Source organism: Muntiacus reevesi, chromosome 4, assembly GCF_963930625.1.
Source record: "Muntiacus reevesi chromosome 4, mMunRee1.1, whole genome shotgun sequence".
NCBI classification, from domain to species: Eukaryota; Metazoa; Chordata; class Mammalia; order Artiodactyla; family Cervidae; genus Muntiacus; species Muntiacus reevesi.
The window spans coordinates 58,831,895-58,857,168 of NC_089252.1; the positions used below are offsets into that span (position 1 = coordinate 58,831,895).

General features: G+C 44.9%; 2 protein-coding genes across 4 annotated transcripts; one reads left to right on the top strand and one right to left on the bottom strand.

Annotated features, from left to right (window-relative positions):
• The first annotated feature begins 789 nt into the window (after window positions 1–789).
• Window positions 790–10,453, top strand: SERPINB13 (serpin family B member 13). 2 transcript variants are annotated; one of them, XM_065935198.1, is made up of 7 exons: window positions 790–954; window positions 2,120–2,207; window positions 4,544–4,668; window positions 5,094–5,211; window positions 6,706–6,848; window positions 7,271–7,426; window positions 10,073–10,453. In XM_065935198.1, the coding sequence occupies exons 1-7, from the start codon at window positions 790–792 to the stop codon at window positions 10,451–10,453; spliced, it is 1,176 nt and encodes a 391-aa protein (XP_065791270.1). The 2 variants fall into 2 exon arrangements, with proteins under 2 accessions (XP_065791270.1, XP_065791271.1); XM_065935199.1 differs by having other exon boundaries at window positions 2,120–2,173; window positions 4,540–4,668.
• A 6,372-nt stretch (window positions 10,454–16,825) lies between these two features.
• LOC136167692 (serpin B3-like) lies at window positions 16,826–23,369 on the bottom strand. Of its 2 annotated transcripts, none has more exons than XM_065935201.1 (7): window positions 23,205–23,369; window positions 22,549–22,605; window positions 20,704–20,832; window positions 20,263–20,380; window positions 19,051–19,193; window positions 18,600–18,692; window positions 16,826–17,230 (listed from the first exon to the last, which is right to left on the bottom strand). In XM_065935201.1, the coding sequence occupies exons 1-7, from the start codon at window positions 23,367–23,369 to the stop codon at window positions 16,826–16,828; spliced, it is 1,110 nt and encodes a 369-aa protein (XP_065791273.1). The 2 variants fall into 2 exon arrangements, with proteins under 2 accessions (XP_065791273.1, XP_065791272.1); XM_065935200.1 differs by having other exon boundaries at window positions 18,600–18,755.
• Between the last annotated feature and the right edge of the window lie 1,905 nt (window positions 23,370–25,274).

Sequence of the window (25,274 nt, forward strand, 5' to 3'; positions counted from 1 at the left end):
TGAACCCGGGTCTTTTGTATTGCAGGCAGATTTAGCTGGTGATGAAGAAAATACAAAACATGTTCTAGTTATTTTTGATAAATGTTAATTGCTCTTTAAATTTAATTTTTGTGAGATAAACAAAATGTGAACTCACTGCCTAAGCTTGAAATAATATAGAAAGCTATAAAAAAGGAAGCTCTTTTGCCCCCAGTTAATAATCCATGACCAGAGATACGTCACTGCCCTTTAAGGAACATTTAGCCCAGGGTCAGGCTTGCATGCAACTAGGGGTTGGGGTTTAAGAGCACTCATGTATCTGGCCATTTTGTGCTGGATTTGAAGCAACTGAGAAAACAGAGTGTCAGAGAAGGCCACTGTGCTCTTGTCGAGGCTGGATCCGAGAACTCTGCTTGGACCTGAGGCCAACCCTTCCTACAGCCCCTGGCCTTGTTCTCGGCGGCGGGACATGCCCGACATCGGAGGGCCAGGCTGGGCCAGCCCGGGAGAGGCGGCGGGCAGGCAGGTGCTGGGTGTGGGCGGTTCCGACAGAAGGAGAGATAGCAGAGCCTCTTGGGGATTCACCCTGCTCCCTGGGACACGGAAACCCAGAGGCCGTGGTGACGCCCCTCGATTCACGTCCCGTCAAGAGCAGGGCTGGGAAGTGACCTTTTGCTGCAAGGGTGAAACTCCCTGCGTCCTGGCTCAGTGCCCGAAGGGGAGAGGGTGCCCTGACATGGAGCCTGTGGCCGAGTGGACCCTGCCCGCGGGGTTCTGACTGCTGTTGTTGCAGATCCTGCTGGAATCATCATGGACTCGCTGGCCCCAGCAAGCACTTGGTTTGGGTTGGATCTTTTCAAAGACCTGAGTAAAGCGGATGAAGGCAACGTCTTGTTTTCCCCTGCGGGCATCTCAGCCACCATCGGAATGCTGCCCCCGGTGGCCCCGGGGGCCACTGCCACCCAGGTGCAGGAGGTGGAGTGGGCTTTCCTTGCTTTCCAGCCACAGGCTTGTCTCTGGGGCAGCGCTCTGCCATTACCTCGAAAACCTGCCTCCCTTGATCTGGGGCCAGGAAACAGGAAGCATCTGAATGGAGCGATTTCAGGTCTATCAGTGAAGTCCTTTCCCCGCTTCCAATACCATCATGCCCTCTGCTCCCAAATGCTTGAGATTCCTTTGGGAGAGTGTCTTTGTCCAAAGCAATTCTGTTCAGTTCAGTCGCTCACTCATGTCCAACTCTTTGTGACCCCCATGGACTGCAGCACGCTAGGCCTCCCTGTTCATCACCAACTCCCGGAGTTTGCTCAGACTCATGTCCTTTGAGTCGATGATGCCATCCAACCATCCCACCCTCTGTCATCCCCTTCTCCTCCTGCCCTCAATCTTTCCCAGCATCAGGGTCTTTTCAAATGAGTCAGTCAGCTCTTCGCATCAGGTGGCCAAAATATTGGTGTTTCAGCTTTAGCATCAGTTCTTCCAATGAATATTCAGGACTGATTTCTTTTAGGATGGACTGGTTGGATCTCCTTGCAGTCCAAGGGACTCTCAAGAGTCTTCTCCAACACCACAGTTCAAAAGCATTAATTCTTTGGCGCTCAGATTTCTTTATAGTCCAGCTCTCACATCCATACAGGACTACTGGAAAAACCATAGCTTTAACTAGACAGACCTTTGTTGGCAAAGTAATGTCTCTGCTTTTTAAAGGTTGGTCATAGCTTGCTCCTTTTCTTCCAAGGATCAAGCGTCTTTTAATTTCTTGGCTTTAGACACAATCTGCAGTGATTTTGGAGCCCCCCCCCCCCAAATAAAGTCTGTCACTGTTTCCATTGTTTCCCCATCTATTTGCCATGAAGTGGCAAAGCCATTAAGCTCATAATTAAAGGTAGAGCAAGAAGGACAGAGTCTCCTGGGGGAAATGTCATGATCCCCAGTGTGGTGTAAATGACGCATCAAGGACGGATGAACGAAGGGACTAACCAGCAGAGCTGAGATCAGTGCGCAGCCCAGACCTTTTCATGATTTGCAAGGACAGGACTGTTTCCTGTGTACCACAGAGGTCTGCTTAACAGACATCCATTTTACTGGATCCCTGTGAGCTTTTCTCTGCTCTCACCACTGCCATAGTACTTTTTTCCCCTAGGTGCCTTTCTCTGAAAAAGACACAGAAAGCTCAAGAATCAAAGAAGAAAAAGAGGTGGGGAGACAAGGGCTTCCCTGGTGGCGCACTGGTAAAGAACCCCCCTGCCAGAGCAGGAGGCGCGGGTTCATCCCTGGGTCTGGAAGATCCCCTGGAGAAGGACATGGCAGCCCACCCCAGTGTTCCTGCCTGGAGAATCCCGTGGACAGAAAAGCCTGGCCAGCTACCGTTCACGGGGTCGCAAAAGAGCGACTTAGCAACTAAACAACAAACATCAGGACATGTCTTATAGCGTCCAGTGATGACTTTGTAGATGTGGGTTCCCTGGGGAAACCTGTAGAAGATGTGATACTTATTGGTAAGCAATAGTAACAATAGCAGCCAAATAATGTGGCTTACAGAGTACCATACAATAATAAACCCTAGTGTTGAGAGGAGACCTCAGCTTTAATGCTCACTAACCACTAGGATATATATCCACAAGGGCTAATAGACTGCAGAGTCCTTGTAGCAGAGGGAATGTGTTTTGGAGTTAGCACACGTGTGTGCTCAGTCACTTCAGTTGTGTCCAGCTCTTTGCGACCCCATGGACTGTAGCACATCAACCTCCTCTGTCCATGGAATTCTCCAGGCAAGAATGCTGGAGTGGGGTGCCAGTTCCTTCTCCAGAGGATCTTCTAACCCGTGTTTCCTGTCTCCTGCATTGGCAGGCAAGTTCTTTACCATTAGTACCACCTGGGGAGCCCATTTTGGAGTTAAGAGTTCAAATCCTGGCTTCATCACTTAATAGCTGTGCCAGTTTGGGCAAGTTGTCCATCTTCTTTAAGCCCCTGTAAGGTGCCTAGCAGAGCACCTGGAACACACTGGTGACTTACCCACATGGGCGCTGTGGTAGTAGTGGGCGATATTATTACTACCGGCTTCCCTGGTGGCTCAGATGGTAAAGAATCCGCTTACAATGCAGGAGACCCAGGTTTGATCTCTGGATCAGGAAGATCCCCTGGAGAAGGGAATGGCAACCCACTCCAGTATTCCTGCCTGGAGCATTCCGGGACAGAGGAGTCTGGTGGGCTATAGTCCATGGGATTGCAGAGTTAGACACGACTGAGTGACTAACACTTTTACCACATTCCATTTTTATTTTAAGGACCTTTTCCTACTCTGTTGATGTTTTATTTAAAAAAAATATTAGCGCAGGACCAACGACTTCTTGAGATCTCGTCCAGCTCTAGGGTTACAGCGTACCTTACTCACAGGACAGTCTGTACAAACATGGCAAAGAGTCCGTAGGTCAGGGCTGGCATTCAGAGATGAACAGAGCTGCCCGGGAGGTCACATCTGCCATGACCGACGTCACGGCCCTTTTCCCAGGCCCTCATAAAATTGCGGCTCAAGCCCCCCAACAGCACGAGCCATTCGTTTCACGATCCCACGTGGCCAGGCTGTCTGCACCGCTCAGATGCATGCATGGGGAGTCAGGCTTCCTCTGGAGCATGTACGGCGCAGTTGGGTCCGACAGCTTATACCCAGCGGTCCAGTCAGTCCACCGGTGCTCACAGCTGCTTTCAGGCACTTTTTCTCCCAAGCATGGCCCCATGCAGAGACTCGGTGCAAACTAGAAAAAGATACACCTTGGGTGACAGATGCCCACTCCTAGGTGAGAAGCTCTTAATCTTTCAGCATTGAGTGTGATGTTATCTGTGGGCTTTTCACATATGGGATTCTGCCCATGGGGTTCTCCAGGCAAGAATATTGGAGTAGATTGCCACGCGCTCCTCCAGTGAATCTTCCTGACCCAGGGATTGAACCCGAGTCTCTTTGGTCTCTTGCATTGGCGGGCATGCGCTTTACTGCTGAGCCAGCACGGAAGTGCAGTGATGACCTCACTGCTTTGCTAGCTTCTACTCAGGCGCGCCCCCTGGTGTCTGTTTGTAGTGCTGCAGACTAGGATGTGTGTTGATGGCCTTTGTGCTCAGTGACCAGCCTGGTGCCTGTTCCTCTTGACACTTAGATTCAGGCAAGACGGAAACCAGTCCCTCAGGCAGCTTCTGAAAAGCCAGAGTGTTGGCCACACATTCCACTCTTGTTTCTCAGGGAGCTGGGGTTGAGAGCTGTCTCCCAATCACACCATGAGGTGCACGTCATGAGTTGTCCGGCTGGGCTCTGGTGCAGTCTCCTCCCGGGCTTCATGCTTCTCTGGGCGACAGGAAGCTCTGAGCTGGTTTCGGGGTTTCTTCCAAAGGCATCTGGTCTCTGGATTCTTGTTAAGTCGGTGTTCCCAGTGGGGGAAGAATGGCATCCAGAACCTACACCTAGCTCATGGGCACCCCCCAAGGTTGCCGTGTCTTCTTGGTGGGGAGGGTGGTGAATCTAGCTTCACTCGTGCCAAGATAACTCACTGAGTTTTTGTTTTGGTTTTGAAGTTAGAGAAGACAGAAGACGTACATCACCAGTTCCAAAGTGTTTTGAGTGAGATAAGCAAACCCAACGATGATTATGAACTGAAAATAGCCAACCGGCTGTTTGGAGAAAAGACATACCTCTTCCTTCAAGTGAGTTTTGCTGAGTTCACAACATCTGTGACTGGTACTCAGGAATGGCCAAAGGACTCTGTTAAGACTGGGATCCTGGAGGCAAGCTGCCTAATTTGAGTGCCTGACTCACCCCACATCACTGGGGGTGACCCTCCCACCCTTTCCTCTCACCCTCCACCACACTCCCTCCCGACCTGTCCTCCAGATACCCAGACCTTTTGGGAGCTTCTTTTTCATCTTGACAATCTCATTTTTGCCTTAACCCTATTGAACCTGCACAAAAATATGCATGGAAGTACTCAATGTAACTCACCCAGTCCCTAAAAAGATCTCTTCTTATAATGTTAATCATCTTCATGTACAGATAAATTTATTTAGAAATGATGGCAATGGATAAATTGAATTTTAAAGCTATTTCTATTCCTTCCCTGTTTCTCCTAAAGAAATACTTAGATTATGTTGAAAAACATTACCATGCTTCTCTGGAACCTGTTGATTTTGTAAATGCAGCAGATGAAAGTCGAAAGAAGATTAATTCCTGGGTTGAAAGCCAAACAAATGGTAGTGTATGGATGAATCGTTCATCATAAAAACACTTCTGAGTACCTGCTGTGAGTGAAGCCCTGTGCTGGACGCTGCAGAGAGCATAAGGGTGCACAAACTTCGGGAGGGGCCTGAGATGGGTATTCTAGGTTGGAGGGCAGGATTGGAGCCGAGGAGTGGGAGCATCCACCGCACAGTGAAATGGGCTCAGCAGGTGTGGAGAGAGCCAAGGGAATTGGGCAGGGGAGCACAGGAAGCCAACTTTGTGGAAACACGGAGTGGAGAATCTGCGCATAGCTGGGGATCACAGTGACTCTGGGGCTCCTGATACCTGCTCATGTCTGTCGTGAGGTCACATTTGACTTTTATGTGAGCACCATAAGTAAAAATGTCAGAGGGCTCCTTTCTCTCGGTCAGTGAGAAGCATCAGCTCTCACTAAAGCCGCGCCTGGGCCTCCTGCAGGGACGGCTGCAGCCTTGAGCCTGGTCCAGGGAGGGACTCAACGAAGCCCCGCCTCCTCCGCCCCGCCTCCTCCGCCCCGCCCTCACGCCCTGGTAGGAACCAAACTCGCAGGAAATACCAGAGAGAACGCTAAGGTTCTCTGCAAGAGCGGTGCTGACGCTTTAGTGCTAGCATTTCAGAATACATTTAAAAAAAGATTTATTTATGGATTTGGCTGTACCGCGTCTTAGTTTTGGCTTGTGGAATCTTCAGTGGTGGCACGCGAGGTCTTTAACTGCAGCATGCAAACTCTTAGCTGCAATCTCTGGGATCGAGCTCTCTGACCAGGGAGAATACATTAAAAAAAAAAAAAATTCCAGTAATCAGGAAGACATCTGTTATTTTAGATTGTAGTTCTTCTTCATACTCAGTCCAAAGGAAATGAAAATTTTAAAAGGGGGATAAAAGAGGATCTATCAAAGGGTTGGTTGAAGGCAGTCTTCTTCAGAATTTCAGTGGAATGGGCTGAACCCAGAGATAAAACATCAGCTCCTTTGCAATGAAATAAGAGATCTCTAAACCTCAGGTGGCAGCTATATTGAATGGGTTAAAAATAATAATAGCTAACTCCGAGTACTTATTATGAGCTGGATAATATTCTAAGTGCTTTTCTACACAGGAAATCATTGACTGCTTTCAGCAGCTCTGTGAGGCAGGTTTTATTCCTGTTTTACAGGTGTGGAAACTGAGGCCCAGAGAGCTTAAATAACTTACCTGAGATCCCTCAGCCAATGAGAGGCAAAGCTGGATGCCAGCAGAGGCAATCTGACTCCAGAGCCTGAGTTCTTAGCCCTCACACCTCAGTTTATCCCGTGGGATAAACTGGCGATGGGCAAAGTGAGAACCTCCTATGATTTCTGCCAGCAAACTCTTTGTCGGCAAAGTCTTCAGGTGCTGACCTGGCTGAGTTTGAAACGATCGGTCAAGTCCATGTTCATTGTATCTGCCATGTGTAGCACTTGTAATTTTGAAGATGGACCCATTGTGTTCTTGTTGCTGTTCATTTGCAGAAAAAATCAAGGACCTGCTTCCAGACGGCTCTTTAAGCAGCTCCATCAAGCTGGTGGTGGTGAACATAATTTATTTTAAAGGGCAATGGAACAGTGAGTTTAAGAAAGAAAATACCAAGGAGGAGGAATTTTGGCTGAATAAGGTATATTCTTTAATTAATTTATGTGATATGCTTACAGATAAAATGTAGAATCTGAAGTCATATTTGAGCAAATGTACATGGTGTATGACTTCCCAGGTGGCTCAGGGTTAAAGAATCTGCCTGCTAATGTAGGAGATGCCTGTTCGATCCCTGGGTCGGGAAGATCCCCTGGAGGAGGAAATGACAACCCATTCCAGTATTCGTGCCTGAAAAACCCGATGGACTGAGGAGCCTGGCAGGCTACGTCCAAAGGGTCACAAAGAGTCAGACACAACTTAGCCACTAAACAACAACAGTGTGATATATATATGTATGTATATAAAATGCTGACTCCTAGGCTCTGGTCTCTAGTATGGTCTTAGGTTGAGGGAATTATTTTGGGGAGCCCCCTTGACACCGTGAGCTCTGCTGACTCATTGCAGAGCACAAGCAAGTCTGTGCTGATGATGACACAGCGCCAGTCCTTTAGCTTCAAGACCCTGGAGGACGTGCCAGCCAAAATTCTGGGCCTTCCGTATCGAAACCATGACCTCAGCATGTTCGTGCTGCTGCCCAATGACATCGACGGTCTGGAGAAGGTAAAGCCTTGCTTCTTCCTCGTTCTGCCTTCATCTCCTGAGGCTCTCTATCCTAGAGCTTGTTTCTGGGTGTGTCTAGAGTTAGGGTTCTGATCTGGAGCTGGTGAAATAGAAAATATTTCTGTGTCTGCAGCAGGTAAAGATGGGTATCTAAAGAGGAGCATTAAATGGTGTCAGGTTTATTGAGAAGAACCAATACTAAAATATTTGGGGATGAGATAACATGAACATTTGAGGTCACACAGGAGTTCTAAAGATCACCCACCATTCTCCAAAGTGGTTGATCTCTGTGGACCCTCTTTCCCAGGGAAGAAAATCACCTATGCACGTAGACAGCAATTTTGAATTCTATTCACAGGCTGTTGGACTCTCTGAATTCCTTTTTTAGACATTTCATTTTTTAAAAGACTTTTAAAGGGCAATTTTATGTTTACAGCAAAACTTAGAGGAAGGTACAGAGACTTCCAGTACACCTTGGGCCCCACGTGCCATAGCCTCCCCATAGTCAGCGTCACTTACCAGTATGTTTTTTTAACCCCAAATAAACCTACCTTGACTCATAATGAAAGTCCATAGGACCCTTAATCATAAATCCCTTGATTTAGGCCTGTCCACTGGTTGCTCAGACGGTAAAGAATCTGCCTGTAATGGGGGAAACCTGGGTTTGATCCCTGGGGTGGGAAGGTCCCCTGGAAAAGGGAATGGCAACCTGCTCCGGGATTCTTGCCTGGAAAATCCCATGGCCACAGGAGCCTGGCAAGCTATAGTCCATGGGGTCAAAAAAGTCAAACACAACTGAGTGACTAATACTTAAACTAAAGCTACTTTGTAGTCAAAATATTGATGTGGTGAGTAGCCTGTATTTTGGAGAACAGGAAGGTTGTTTCAAATCCCTGTTCTTCTATTTAGTAGCTTTCTACCCTTTGATGTTTCTTAATTTCTTTGAACCTCAGAATTTTCTCATTTATAAAATGGGTTCCATAGTTCTTAATGTGTGTGTTGTAATGATTAGAATATATATATATAACATATATATATGCACACACATACATATACATGTACACTCTGGACCAACTCTAAGATATCTCCTAGAATGGGTCTAGGACATGAAAAAAACTTGCCTAGAATGGGTCCAGTTCTTGGAAAGTGCTCAATAAATCAATGGATGCTGTATTATTAAGATACTAGATGCTGTGCTGCTTCTGTGAAACATGTTTAGCAGAATCATATGTTGGCAAATATTTTGGGAAAGCAAAATGACAGTATGTATGCAAGCTTTATGAGATGGACATACTACTTACTGTTCTAACAAGGCATTTATCTGCAAGCTGTAAAGTATTCATAATCTGACTCAAAAACCGCAGTTGTGGGAATTGCTGTAGGGAAATAATTCAAGAGAATAAAATTTACTTTCTGAGCCAAATCAGTAGCATCTTCATTAAATACCTGGTGACTCAGATAGTAAAGAATCTGCTTGCAATACAGGAGACATAGGGTCGATCCCTGGGTAGGAAAGATCCCCTGGAGAAGGAAATGGAAAGCCACTCCATTATTGCTGTCTGGAGAACTCCATGGACAGAAGAACCTGGCAGGCTAGAGTCTATGGGGTTGCAAAGAGTCAGACACTAGGATGCTGGGCTTGAAGTTTATAATAATAATAATCATCATAATTTTATTATTAATAGATACTGTAGTGAAGGAAGCCAGAAAGAAAAACACCAATACAGTATACTAAGGCATATATATGGAATTTAGAAAGATGGTAACGATAACCCTATATGCAAAACAGAAAAAGAGACACAGATGTACAGAACAGACTTTTGGATTCTGTGGGAGAAGGCGAGGGTGGGATGTTTCGAGAGAACAGCATCAAAACATGTATATTATCAAGGGTGAAACAGATCACCAGCCCAGCTTGGATGCATGAGACAAGTGCTCGGGCCTGGTGCACTGGGAAGACCCAGAGGAGTCGGGTGGAGAGGGAGGCGGGAGGGGGGATCGGGATGGGGAATACATGTAAATCCATGGCTGATTCATGTCAATGTATGGCAAAAATGACTACAATATTGTAAAGTAATTAGCCTCCAACTAATAAAAATAAATGGGGAAAAAAAAGAAGAAAAAAAAGAAAAAAAAAGAAAGTGGATATTCAGTGTAATTGCAACTATATAAATATATATTATATATTAATATAATATAAATTGCATTCATTATAATTTTATAAATTAAATTCATTATAATATAGTAATATATAAGCTATATTATAATATTCATTATATAAGATAGTATATAAATTATATAATACATATATAGACAAAGATTAAAAGGGAATGGTAAAAAATGAAATAATATATATTAAGTTGATAGAATAAGAAATGACTTAAAAATGTATTTACATGCAATAGATTTTCAAACATATACAGATAATTTAAATATAGAAATATAAGAGGAGAGCCGTGTGTGTGTGTGTGTGTGTGTGTGTGTGTTTGTGTGTGTATACATATATATAGCAGTTGAGTGAAATAAAATTTCTGCTTTCATTTGTTACTAAAGCTAATGTTAATAACTTCTGACTGACATACGCTGGTATTGCACTGCTTTGAATTTGCACTGGTGATCAGGCCGTTCTCTTTTTTTCCTTAACAGATCATAGATAAAATAACTCCTGAGAAGTTAATAGAGTGGACTAGCGCGGGGCGCATGGAAGAGAGGGCCGTGGACTTGCGCCTGCCCCGGTTCCGGGCGGCCGGCAGCTACGACCTGGCGGCCGCCTCCGCGGGGCTGTGCGCCGCCGGCCTCGCGGGGAGCCCCGGGGGCGCCGGGCTGCGGGCCCGCAGGCTGCTGCACAGGGCGGTGCTGGAGGTGACCGAGGAGGGCGCGGAGGCTGCGGCCGCCGCCGCCGTGGGCTTCGCCGTCACGGCGGCCCCAGCCTGGGAACGCTTTCACTGCGATCACCCTTTCCTCTTCTTCATCAGGCACAACGAGTCCGACAGCGTCCTTTTCTTTGGCCGATTTTCTTCTCCTTAGCACGCTCCCTGCCTTGGTGGAGAACAACCACCACCGCCGGTGCTGGGGTGCTCATAGGCTTATGGAAACAGCCTGCTCGTTAAAAAACTGCTTTGCTTGAATCCCAGCCTTGCCATGAAAATCAATGATTAACGACTGCAACAGTGTATATATTTACAATTTTCTCTGAAACTGAAATGCTTTGTCTGTGACGTGCAGATAGCAAGTCGGATCAAGGCTCCTTAATAGTCTTCCACTGATTTCCTCTAGGAATCTACAAAAGTGCAACGCTTTGTGCACTAATGGAGAGAAGCAGTCTCTTTTGTGAAGACCGTGCACTAGTGATTTTGAGACTCCCACCAGTCTTAATATTTTGGTAGCTTATAACACAGGAGTAAAAGAAAACAAAGATTTATATTCAGTTCATGTGTTGCTTTTTTCTTTCTTAGCATATAGTGTGGCAAACTGAACCTAGGAAAGAGAATTGAGAAACACGTTAGCAAAACATAAATTAAAACTCAAAAACCAAAACAAAATAAAGCAATCTACCAGGCAGAGAGGATTCCCATATTTTCATCCTCTGTTCAAATAGTAGATTATCCATTGTCAGTTTCATGAGCATTTTGATATTGTGAAATAAATGTGATCATAAAATATACCATTTTAAGCCTAGAACTTGACACATTTTGATAAATGTGCACATGAAAACACTGTCACACCCAGAATACAGAACACTTGCATCATCCTCCGAGGTTCTTTGCTCTGCTTCTGAGTCAGCAGTCCTTGAACAAACCCTGCTCAGCCAACAGCTGATCTGCCTTCAATCACTCCAGCGTGGATCTGTCATTTCTAGTTTCATTCAGATGGATTCGGACTATGTCCTCTATGTCCTCTTTCATGTCTAGCTTCTGTCGCTCGGGACTGTGTTTTCAGATTCATGAGACTAGTTGGGACATCAGTAGTTGATTACTATCTACTGACAAGCAGTGCTCCACCATCTGGATAAACCACATTTTGTTTATCCATTTACTCATTGACGGGCATTTTTGTTGCTTCCAGTGTATGGCAGCTGTACACAATGCTTGTTGTTTAGTTGCTAAGTCATGTCCAAATCTTTTGTGATCCCGTGGACTGTAGCCTGCCAGACTCCTCGGTCCCTGGGATTCTCCAGACAAGAATACTGAAGTGGGTTGCCCTTTCCTTTTCCAGGGGATCACCCCAACACGGGGGTTGAACTCACGTCTCCTGCATTGCAGGTGAATTCTTTACCACTGAGTCACCAGGGAAGCCAATGAATAATGCTACTATGCCCATAAGTGTGTGAACGTATGTTTTCACTTCTCTTTGAGTAGATAGCCAGGAGTGAAATTACTGGGTCAGATGATAAATACATGTTTAATTGTATAAGAAACAGCTAATATGGTCTCCAAAATGGCAGTACCATTTTCTACTACAAGCAGTGAGTGAACATCGCAGTCGCCTTGAAGACACACTGGTGGATGGTGTGGCCAGTCCGCTTCATTATAGCCGTTCTCATGGATGTGAGGTGGCATCTCATTGTGGTTATGCATTTTCCTTTTGACTAATAATGTTGAGCTTCTTTTCATGTGCATATTGACCCTGCATGTATATTCTTATGTGAAATGTCTGTTCAAATTTTTTGCCCATTTTTATTAGATTGCTTTCTCATTATTGATGTGTAATTTCTTTTAATATATTCTAAATAAAAATTTTCTGTCAGATGTATTTTTCTTAATGGTGTCATTGAAAAGCAGTTTTAAATTTTAATGGGATCCAATTCATTAATTTTTTCTTTTATGATTTCTGTTTTTCTGTCTTATTAGAGAAATCTTTGTCTATCTCAAGTCTGTTAAGACTTTCTCCTAGAACTTTTATGGTATTGAGCTTTTGCATTTAGATCTATGATTTATTTTTATTTTTTTGTATACCCAATAGTCTTTTTTATTCATTTATTTATTTTAATTGGAGGCTACTTACTTTACAATATTGTAGTGGTTTTTGCCATACATTGACATAAATCAGCCATGGGTGTACATGTGTTCCCCATCCTGAGCCCCCCTCCCACCTCCCTCCCCATCCCATCCCTCAGGGTCATCTCAGTGCACCAACCCTGAGCACCCTGTCTCATGCATTGAACCTGGACTGGCGATCCACTTCACATATGCTAATATACGTGTTTCAATGCTATTCTTTCAAATCATCCCACCCTCGCCTTCTCCCACAGAGTCCAAAAGACTGTTCTATACATCTGTGTCTCTTTTGCTGTCTCACATATAGGGTTATTGTTACCATCTTTCTAAATTCCATATATATGCCTTAGTATACTGTATTGGTCTTTATCTTTCTGGCTTACTTCACTCTGTATAATAGGCTCCAGTTTCATCCACCTCATTAGAACTGATTCAAATGCATTCTTTTTAATGGTTGAGTAATATTCCATGGTGTATATGTACCACAGCTTCCTTATCCATTCGTCTGCTGATGGGCATCTAGGTTGCTTCCATGTTCTGGCTATTGTAAACAGTGCTGCGATGAACATTGGGGTGCATGTGTCTCTTTCAATTCTGGTTGTCTCGGCGTGTATGCCCAGCAGGGGGATTGCTGGGTCATATGGCAGTTCTATGATTTACTTTGAATTAATTTTTGTGAAATATGCGTGTGGTATTGCAGAAACCAGTACTCGAGAAACCAAGCGCCACACTTGTAGAGTTGGAGGACTCGTGTTTATTACGCTGGCAGGTCCAGAGGAGTTAACACTCCAGGCTCTGAGCCCTGAACAAAGGGATTACAGAGTTTTTATAGACAGACTGTAGTGGCAACACTAGCTGTTAACAGGCTGGTTTAAACCAAGGGATTTCACGCGCGGGAACAGTGGTCAAGATGGGGAGGGGGATGCCTGGTCTTTACATGGACAGGCACAACTAAGCAGGTTTGCAGGGGCTGGGCAATTGCAGAGAGCAGGACAAGCGTGAGTGAGATAAACTCCAGTTCCTAGTATGTAAGTCCCCGCTTTCTGAGACTATGTCACCTACGTGATCCAGACTTTGCAAGGGGCAAGCTGAGTTACAGAGGCAGCAGGAGAAGGTTATGTAAAATTTTAACTTTTCCTCTTCAGTGACTCATTAATTTTAATGTGGACATTCAATCATTCCAGCATCACTTGTATTCTGAAAAGACTACATTCACCCTCAGTGATTTAAGTGCCTTGGAATCTTTGTGACATGTGCACATGCTTGGTCTGTTTCTAGATCCTCTTCTGGTCCCCTGATCTGTTTCTATCACATGTCACTACCTCTGCATCCCTGAGAACAGCCCCCTCCTGCGGTTTACTTTCCCTAATAATAATGTAGCCAATAGGCTTTCATATGGTCATTGTGGCAGGCTGTGCCTTTTGCCCTCCTTGCAGTTAACCTATACGTGTTCTTAAGTGAGGTTTTTAAAAAAGACTTGTTTATTTGTTTATTTAGTTCTGACTGCTCCGGGTCTCTGCTGCTGCGCGCGGCTTTCTCCAGTCGCGGTTCTCGGGCTTCTCAGGCGCTGACTTCTCTGGCTGTGGAGCACAGGCTCTCGGGTGCAGGGGCTCAGCAGCTGTGGCTCCCCAGCATGCGGAGTCTTCCTGGACCAGGGATCGAACCCGTGTCCTCTGCACTGGCCGGCAGATTCTTAACCACTGGACCACCAGGGAGGTCCTGTTTTTTGTCTTAAGTAGACATCGTAGACTGGGATGTTGTGGTCATCCCATGGGTGTAAAATGGACTCTCCACCAAAAAAAAAAAAAGGTTGGATATTGAGATTAATGATTCCACACCTGCCCCACGAATGTTAATTCCTCGCGTAATGAGGCTTCTGGGGAGCCTGTGGCAGGGTTCCTGGCTGCCGAGACCCTGGAGGGCTTGACCGTGGCGAGGAGCTGGGCCCGGGGAAGGGCTCCTGGGCGCGGCCGGGCTTGCTTGGCTTGCACTTCCTGCAGGTACCGGGGAGGGAGCGCCAGGCCTTTCCTCGTCAGCTGGCTTAGTGTGTGTGTGTGTGTGTGTGTGTGTGTGTGTGTGTGTGTGAGGGGGTGGGGGGCGGGTGGGGAGTAGAGGGGGCGGGTTAGAGGGAAACAAAAAGTGGTGGGACTAGAATGTCAGGAGAAGGCAAAGGCACTCCTCTCCAGTGTTCTTGCCTGGAGAGCCCCATGGACAGAGGAGCCTGGTGGGCTACAGTCCGTGGGGTCACAAAGAGTCGGACATGAGTGAGCGACTAAATCAGAGGATGTTGTCAATAGTTAATTATAAAAAATGAGTCAGACTCTTTATTACACCAGGTCTTGCTTTGTAAATATAGTCTGACAGTTTCTATCCTTTTGTGTGAGTTTGTGTATCAATCGGTCAGTCGTGTCCAACTCTTTTACCAACCCATGGATGGTACACCGCCAGGTTCTTCCGTCCATGAAATTTTCCATGGAAGAATACTGGAGTGGGTTGCCATTTCCTACTCTAGGGGATCTTCCCGACTCAGGGATTGAACCCGAGTCTCCTGCATTGCAGGCAGATTCTTTACTGTCTGAGTCAAACAAGTTTGTGTGCCCCATGTAGAGAGGTCAAACAAACTGAAACATCAGAGATTGGAGCAGAGAAAGGTTTATTGCAGGACTAAGCAAGGAGAATGAATGGCTTGTGCTAAAAAAACAAAAAACCAAAAAACTCTGAACTCTCCGATGATTTGGAAGGAGGACTTTTTATAAGCAAAATTTGGGGTGAGCGCTGCAGGGCATATGATTCTCTTCCAATTGGTTGTTAGCAGGGTGGTGCTCTAGGAAAAGTTTGCTCAGCCAGAAGGAAGTTACCATCCTCCACTTGGGGTTGGGGGGGCTTAGTTCCTGCAGAAAAGCTCAAACATGTTATATCCCTTGAGGGGAAACCAGGATCCCACTTTAATGTTGCACTATAGTTTCTTAATTGTTCCTCCTTTGTTTCTGCATTTCCTCCCTTGCCTGAGCAAGCAACTGTTTGAATCTGCCCTTTGGTACTCAGGGGCCTCTCTCATAGCTCAGTTGGTCAAAATTCTGCCTGCAGTGCAGGAGACCCCAGTTCAATTCCTGGGTCAGGAATCCCCTGGAGAAGAGATAGGCTACCCACTTCAGCATTGTTGGACTTGCCTTGTGGCTCAGCTGGTAAAGAGTCTGCCTGCAATGTGGGAGATCTGGGTTCGATCCCTGGGTTGGGAAGATCCCCTGGAGAAGGGAAAGGCTACCCACTCCAGTATTCTGGCCTGGAGAATTCCATGGACTGTATAGTCTATGGGTCACAAAGAGTCAGATACAACTGAGCGACTCACTTTGGTACTCAGGAAAACCCAGGAGACTAAAACCTTTTTTCTTATGAGTAACAAACTGGGACAAGAAAAGGATTTGGTGACCAGGAAGGTCCCACTCGGTCCTATTTGTTTTCACTTCCAAGTTAAGATTGCATGCTCAGGTGTTCAGTCATGTCTAACTCTTTGTGACCCCACGGACTGTAGCCCGCCAGGATTCTCTGTCCATGGGATTCTCCAGGCAAGAACACTGGAGTGGATTGCCATTTCCTCCTCCAGGGGATCTTCCTGACCCAGGGATCAAATCCATGTCCCTTGCATTTCTTGCATTTGCAGGTGGATTCTTTACTGCTGCACCACCTGGGAAGCCCAAAGTCATACCGTCTTGTATTCCCACCAGTAAGGTATGAGAATTTTCCTTTCTTCACTTTCCTTCCAATATTTGAGGCGGCCAGATCTTAACATGGACTATAATCCTTTCACATTCTGGTTCCAGCCTACTTCTTCAGGCTTATCATGCTCCACTCTGGTTTTGAATTGTTTTTTTAATAAATTCATATGTTTCCAAATTATCTTTCCAATGTGTGGCAGGCCCCTTGCACTTCGTTGAAAAGAAAGAAGGAAGAAAAAGAAAAACACCAAGTAAACTGAAAAAGTACTGTTTTATTGATCACCTGTTTCATAAGAGCAAACATTTTCAGCTTATAAGCGTCCCCCATATCACTTAAACGCAAATAAATGTGGAGGTCTAGCTGAGTAGACTTGAATCATAGATTTGATTTTTGAAACAGCAGATATATTATTTCAAAGTTATGTGAAGATATAATACTGACATATCCTTTTATCATATGTTGAACATTTTGTCCAAATGGGAGTTTCCATGAGGAAAAAGAGTAGGTTTACATGTGTTTGTGGAAAGAGGGAGAAGGACAGACATGCTCTTTCAGCGATTATATTCTTAGAGATGACTATAAGGTTGGAAAGGAAAATAAATCCAAGGGAGATTGTTACGCCAGCATTCAAGCTCCGGGAACAGTTCCCTGAACGTCCCCGAGTGTGGCCACTGGCCAAGGACGTCTACGGGGAAGAGACGCGGCCACAGAAGAGGATGCTGTTGGTCTCGACGTGCTTGATGAGGAACAGGAAAGGGTGATCGCAGCGGAAACTCTCAGAATTTCTTCCTGCTCTTACAGTAATTTCTACGCCGGAAGCAGCTGCGGCCTCCGTGCCCTCCTCAGCCACCTTCACAAAGCACTTGTGGACGACCTTTGACACCACCAGATCACGCCTCCCGGTCATGCCCGAGAAATCAGCCACCTCATCACGGAAGGCGTCCACCATCCCCAGGGCTTGCAGTGTGGGCACGAGGTCATAGCTCTCTTCCACTTTAAACCGAGGCAGGTATAAATCCACTTGTCTCTTCCCCATATTCTGTGGGCTCGTCCACTCTATTAACTTCTCAGCAGTGAGCTGATCTTCAAGCTGTAACAGTGGGAAAGGAACAAATGTCAGGATTCTCAGTGGTCATGGAGCCCACCTAACCTTGGATTGAAATGTATGGAAAAGCTTTATTTGAACAGTAAACATGAATACAGGAGATTCAGTTATATTATACATATAAACTTACTATACTATATACATATAATATTTATGTATTGCATGTAATCTCATTATATATTATAAGCTGAATATTTTGTAATATTTATGTGATAAACTGAGCCTTCTGTATATATATGTATATATATACCCATAAATAACAGCAGAACCATTAAATAAATTTATTTTGTAAAAGATGAACTATATATCTTCACTTCTTAAGTTGCCAGAGCACTACATGTTTCATTTTCAAATAGTCTTGTCTTGTTAATGTCTTTTTGTGCATAGTTTTTTGCATGATATAATTATAGTGTACAACCCATTATTATTCCTTTTACTTGCTTGACCTATTTGAAAACTTTTCCTGTATAGATGTGTTTCTCTAACCAAGTTTAAATTGTTACATAATACCACCATTAAGTAGAGATTCAGTGTATGTGTTTACTTAATTAATATTTTTAAGCATTGTGTGTTAGTCCCTAAGCTACTGCATATATATTTAATGTGTGGCAAGTTCACTGCAAATTCAGCATCATTGGCTATTATAGTAATTGCAGATGGCCATTTATGGTATGACTTTTATATGCCAGATATTGTTATTGGTTTCTTTATAAATTATCTTGAACCAACATAACAATGCTAAAAGGAAGATTCACTTTTTTAAAATTCCCAGCAACGAGGCTCCAAATAACTCTGAGAGAATACTTCTAAATAGAAAGTGAGCATCAAGATAGGTTGGTTTGTCTCCTCTCTATGAAGCATGTGATTCAGTCTGCAGAATGGAGCTCAGCATTGTTTTACTTTGTTTGATTTTGTTCATGTGTGAATTTGCATATATTTTCCATGAGTCATCTACATTTGACTCTTAGTTTCCCCTGTCTTCAAATGAATAGACTGGAATAGGTTAGGTTTTGATGGTTGCAAAATATTAACATGTGAGCCCAGCATATTATTTTTTGAACTGATATTCTAGTTTTCTCAGAATATTACTGGGCCTGTGAAGTTAAGATTTTCTACATACTCTTCCATATCACACTGGAAGGTTTATTTTTTTGGAAAGTGACAGGATGCCAAGTTCTCCTTCATGATTTTCCATTAGACTCAACATAGAGAAGAAGTAACACACTTTAGTACTTTGCTTTTATGGTGCATCACCAGCAATCTGTGAGAACTGCTTCCGTGAACAGCCCACAAAGGCCCTGTGTCACCGGCAATTTAAGCAACAGCACGAAGTGTCATAGCTGCTGGGTTTTACCTCCTGCAGACCATCTACTTCATTGGGCAGCAGCACCGTCATGCTTAGCTCATCGCCTTTGTACGGTATTTCCAGGATCTTGGCTTGCACGTCCTCCAGTGACACGAAATTGAAACGATTGGCTTGTCTCATCATCTGCACAGGTTTGCTTGTATCCTGCAATAAATTCATGTGGCAAAAAATGTTAAATGGGCATTAGTCCAAAAGAAAAAAGAAGATAATCTTATTGAGACACCAAACTCATCTTCCTTCTAAGAGACGGTGTGGGAAATCTGTGAATTAGAGACAAGAGTTTCTTCAACTATTACCAACTAAAAAAAGGGAAAAAAAGACAGCCTCGATAGATCCTACTTCTACTAGCAGTTATAGAAGAAATGATCAAATATGTATTTAAATTTCACATTGCACACAGAGCTATGTTACATTATTAAAAATTAATTACAGACAATACCTTGTTCAGCCAAAACTTTTCGTCCACAGTATTTTCTTTCTTAAATTCCTGGTTCCACTGCCCTTTGAAATAGACAGCGTTCACCAGAACCAGAGCAGTAGAGCTGTCGAGAGAGTCTTTGGGAAACAGATCTTTGATTTTTTCTGCAAAGAGAGAAAATCAAAAGTCTGTCATGAAAGGTAGGAGTGGTTTGTCTGGAAGATGGTTAGAAAGTTGCAAGCGATGATCAAATATTCACACAAGTCAGCCCATGAGGGACTCCATGCCCAGTGGTTCACCAGGTGAGGCTTTGCTCATGGCTCCAGCCTGATGGAGTTGCCCTCATGGGGATGCCCCTGCTTCTGACTGGGAAAGTGTTCAGTCTGTGTGTGTGGGGACATCAGTCATCTCACAAGAAATCCTGATGAACTGAGTTTAGATAAGTTTTCCACAAGTCAAATTTTCTGCATCCCTCCCTCACTGCCTCCCTGCGTGTCCTTTCCTGTTTCCTCCACCCTGTGTTCATTCTCCTTTTCTTCCTTACTCCCTCTCTGTCTTTTGAAATTTGAGCTCAATATTCTGAAGAAGTAGCCAGAATGTTCTTCTGGACAACCAATATGCACCCAGTAATCTAGAGCAGAAGGCAGACACCATTCCCTGAGGAGTCTTCTTCATTCTGCACGTTGAGCTGCTGTAGGCTAAGACTGTATTTTGGAAGGGAGGTAGGATAAGGCTCATGGGATGGAGACGTCGTCCAGCCCCCGCTCTGGGTGGGGAGGACACCTGTGACAGCCTTGGGAGGGGGACGTGGGCCAGGAGGCTCCTCCGGCATGTGGTCATTTCTTCAAAAAGGGTGGTTTGGGGGAGAGAAGGTTGTTTCCCAGTTAACAAAGGAACCCTTTATAATATCTTCTCTTAGGGATCATAATCCAGAAGTTAAGCCTCTAATTAAAAGAAAAACTTATGAATCAACCTGAAGTCTGGGCAGAGACTTGGGATCCAAAAAGACACTGTCAACTAGACTCAGCTCTGCCTGCAGGGGGCTGGTCCTGGGAGCCCCCCCGCCCGTTTCTCTCCTCACTGACGTGGACCGTCCACCCCCTGCAGGGCCTCTCCACCCTCTCCAATCTCATCTCACCCCGTTCCCGGCAGCCCAGTCAGGGTCCAGCACTGTGTTCACACACAGTGGGGACTCAGCAGTGATTTTTAATGGGTGACTCTCTCATAACCTACCATTGGTTTGGCTCTCCACCCAGGAATTAATCATCTTTCGACTTTCCTCTGCAGCATTTTTAAAATCAGCAGATTCCACACTGGCTAGATAAAATTTCTTAACATTATCCATGTATTCCTATGACATGAGCAGGAAGAAAGGAGGAATGAAAAGTAATTTATCAGTAACTATGTAGGTATTCCCAAATTAAATTAAATTGTGTTAAATCCTGATCAAGCAGAGTTCATAAGCCAATCCATAGCCCCCCCTCATCAGTGTGCTATCAGCCTCTGGGACACTGCAGCGGGTGGGGTTGTGGTCGGGGAGCCCGGCGCCCCTGGAAGAAATACCCCAGGTGGGGGCCCCAGGCTCCTCTGCCCCCTCCCTGCCCCCCCCAATTAGGAGATGGGGCCCAAGGACCCGAGATGAAGACTAAAGGTGTGACAGACCAGGAAACTCACCTGGAGAAACGGAAACTCCTTTTCTCCATAGAGCCTGTTGGCGACACTCAGCTCATAGGCATCAGTGGATTTCTTTAATTCCGTCAGAAGCTTTTGAAAGTGATGATGAACATTTCCTGGCTTTTCAACCTTCAAACATCAAAAAGTAAGCTTAATGGATTCTCTGTCAATGTAAACACTACACCACCAGAGGTCTGTTAGATCCCTGTCTAGAGGGTGGTATCCCCAGGGATGATGTTTGTGGTGATTTCTCCTAACTGGCCTGTGTTACTGGAATTAGCCTTCCTAATCTTTACATTATATCTTCCAGGTAACTCTCTCTTCCTGCTCTAACGCACTCCAGCCTTCTCTCTGTTGAACCAGAGATGCATCAGCATTCCATTACCGCATCGTCTCTCAGTTGTCTCCAATGGTTAGGGGAAAGGTCTTGGCTAAACGTAAGCTCCTGGAGGGCTAGAGCCATGGAGAACTTCTAACAGTCATCAGCTGTGTGAGAACTTGAAATCTGTATATTGTCCTATGTTGTGATTTGATGCCCTGTTATATTCCTTTGAGGGATTACCTTCTAAGACCTGTTGACTGTGATCTGTGGTTCTGCACTGTGACGGCCACACTTCCCAGTGTAGGAACAGTGGGAGCCAGACAGACCGGGAACAGCTGTCCCTCGGCATCTCTAAGTCTTCAGTGCCATTCCCATGAAAACAGGAGAGCTCAGAGAGCTAAGAAACTTCTCCAAGGAGATACAGATAACTTTTTCAACATAGGCTTGTCTCAATTCAGAATCTCTCACTTTCTGGCTAAGAGTTTTAGACTATTTAGATAAATGGTAGCTCTCATTCATTTCCCAAAATACTCCAAAATACACTTGATCATAAGCTTACTGCTCTTAATCTAATTTAAGAGTTAATTAAAAGTATATAATTGTAGCAACATATTTTGATTAACATACTTATTTTTATTCTATAATAATAATATATAACCTTTATCAGAGTTTCCATACCCTGGCCCTGCTGTCCTACTTGAATGTATTTTCATGCGATGCAGCAAACCTTTTATTGCTCCTGGCTAATTGGGATGAAGTCATTGGGGCTGAGAGCCATTGTATTTTTGCCATGTTCCTCATTCCTGAACAGCAGATCACTATTTGAAACTCCTTCAGGTTTCAGAGCCCCTGATTTTAAGCATATGCTTCTCTACTTTCAGAAAAACAAAGATGTGAAGTAAAGAAGTGAAGGGAAGTGAAGTGAAGCTGCTCAGTCGTGTCTGACTCTGTGATCCCACGGACTGTAGCCCACCAGGCTCCTCTGTCCATGGAATTTTTCAGGCAAGAATAGTGGAGTGGGTTGCCATTTCCTTATCCAGGGGATCTTCCTGACCCAGGGATCGAACCCAAGTCTCCCTCATTGCAGGCAGATGCTTTGCCATCTGAGCCACCAGGGAAGCAAATAAGTATGTAATGTGAAATGAGAGGGCTTTCCAGGCAGTGCCAGTGCTAAAGAACCTGTCTGCCAAAGCCGGAGACGTGAGAGATGCTGGTTCAATCCCTGGGGCGGGAAGATCCCTCGGAGGAGGGCACGGGAACCCACTGCAGTCTTCTTGCCTGGAGAAGCCCGTGGACAGAGGAGCCTGGTGGGCTACAGTCCACGGGGTCACAAGGAGTAGGACGTGACTGAAATGATTTCACACACGCACACACACGTGAACTGAGAAACGACTCTCTCCAGTCTATCTTGCCCAGCATGACCTCTAAAAATGGAGTTTCCCCAGTTTATCTGAAATCCCCAGTCTGAACTACGACCCTCGGGGACATATGACCTCCTCTACATCCAATGCTGTGTGACTCACGAGATTTCTTGTAGCTCTTCCTCTTGGGTTCTCTGTGATTTCATTGAAGTGAAGGACCTGGAGAAGACAGGCAGTGGGACAAGGAGTCTGTAACGAACTGTACACATCAGAGTAAGTAAAAAAGAAACAATGGAAGGAGAAAAGAATACACACAAACAAGACTACATACCAAATAAATACCCCTCACAGAAACAAACTCAAGAAGAAACAAAGAAAAAGAGCACAGAAATGTTCAGTGAAAGCTTTCACCCTTAAACACAATCTGTGTGTGGAAAACACAAAGAGGCTTGGTCGCTATCCACTTTAAAGAATCGTGTCTCATTCTTCATTCATCATTGAGGAAACATGGGAAGATGTTTCCATGGGGGCATGGATTTTAGTCAGTGTCTCACTTCCAGTGAATTCTCCCTTTAAAGCCTCACCTCTGGTTGCTGGGCGATTGTGGGGGGTCATCCCAGCCCCCAGAGGAAGTCCAGGCATAGGAAGGCGGTGGGGAGCCCTGCGGGAGAGTGTGTGCCCCTCTCTGCGCCCACCCCGTCGTGGGGCTGCTTGAGCTTCCCGTGGGACCCCCGGGGACAGCCAGACCTGTGGTCATCTGCACTCCAGCCAGCAGACAAACCATGCAAACCTGTGACGGAAAGGCAGCTGCCACCTACCTTCTGCATTTCTGATGCGGTGTTTTCTCGGGCCCCTAAGTAAGTCATGGCTAAGGCTGACGAGATACTGAAAGGGGAATAGAAGATGTTTTCCTTCTTTGATTTTCTGATCTGGTGGAACAGATCGATTGCAAGGTGTATGATTGCTTCACCGAGGGAACTCATGGTGGCCGAATGTGGTCTGGAAGTCCTGGAAGAGCATCGGATGCATTTTATAATCACTCTAGTGAAGGGAGGTTAGTCTGCAATACTGTAATAAGTTTTTTTTTTTAATGCTGTTTATGTGGGTTGCGCGATTCTGGCAATCAACATTTCTCCTCTTCTTACTTTTCAAGCCTTTTAAAATGAACTGGTATGCATTTCTTAATTAGAGGACTATTGAAATTAGTTTTTAAAGAAAATTTGTGAAAAAGTAATAGAATATCTTTATCTTTTCCTCCTTAGTGATTGCATTAAGACTGGGTAAAAAATGGTTTATATCAGACACCAGGCAAAGACTGATGTGGTAACATTCAGCCATCTCCTGTTAGGCACCTTCCTCTATAGAAGGATCTTACTTGAAGGATTTGTGGGTCTTGGACATCTTACCCCTAATCACATGTGCTTCCAAAGAAGCAAAGTTTTTTGGGAAATAAATAATCTAAGAACTAAATCAGGAGAAAAAGGTGTTTTACTTTTGCTCTTGGAGAATAAGTGAAGTACCACCATAACAAAGAAATATTAATAGAAGCAGGATAACAACAGACCATAATCCTTATTGTTTTCAGAAAGGATTCATGGAATTACACAGAGCTTCTGGAAACACTTACCCGTGTTCCTGGAGGAGCTGGGCAGGCAGTCTGCAAGCCTGTGTGACGGGAGTGCTCAGCCCTGAATATATCCCTCTCTAGCCACCTCCAGTGCCTCAAAGCAGCTGGTATTTCAAGTAGATCAACTTCCGATTTCTTCACCAGGTACTGTCACCTTCATAAGCACAGTCTCTGTGAGTGAAGATTAGATTATTGTCCAATTCCTGTACTTCCTTCTCATCCACAGAAGAAACCGAGAAGTGCAACCACCAGCTCATGTGAAATACCTGTAGGTGTCTAAGACCACTGACAGTAGTTAAGCTCTGACTTCTTCACATCCCTTGAGCTACTATTTCCAAACAGACATAACCCATAAAAATCTGTCTTCTCTCACATGTTGAATTGTCCTTAAGACTGCTTCTAACAAAATTGATTAAATAGCTTACATTTTCTATTTTATGCTCTGAGAGCTGGTCCAACCTGACGATGTCTTTGAGAATTATTCTGCATAACTAGGAAAATATTTTGAATTCTCAGCTTAAGACATACTGGCAAAGTGTCTCACCATGTGTGGAGAATAGGTATCACTGGCCTTCCCCTAAAAGCGGGAGCTTGGCTGCAGTCCTCCTGTGACCCCATCCTCCTGACAGCCACCCAGCTGGTTCCTGAGTTCTAATGCCAAAGGGAAGCTCACTTTCCTGCAGAGTCGCCTGCTCTCAGGAGGAGCAAGATGTAAATAAACAGAGGCCAGTTGGGGGGCAGTTTTCACATTCTTACACAAAGATGTATCAGAAAAATAAATTGAGGTCCATTGTAAAGACATTTCTCGGTCATCCTGCTCTGTAGCACACCAATCTGAGTCATGCTCAGGAGGACAGAGTCAAATGCCTGTAAAAGGAGAGACAGGGAACCGTGTTCTCTGAAGGTCATGGTTAAGTCTCTTACGCTGGAGCCACATTCTCTTCATGCGCTCGGCGTTCCAATAACAGAATGATGTCATAAATTGTTGACGTTTACTAAGGGCGGTTGTGTATTCACCCATTTTCCTCTTTAACACCATATTCAGGCAGATCCGCTGTTTTCCCCCTTTCACAAAGACAGAAATGAGGCACAGCGTGGTGGGGAGGAGAAGCCCAGGTGTCTAAGGCGGTGAATTGTCCAGGTGACCTCTCCAGGCAGGAACCTGGCTCAGGAGACTGCATGTGTATCCCCCCCAGAGGGAGGTGTGGAGACAGACTCTCTCCAGCCTTTACTGACAAATCTCCTTGTGTTTAAATGAAAA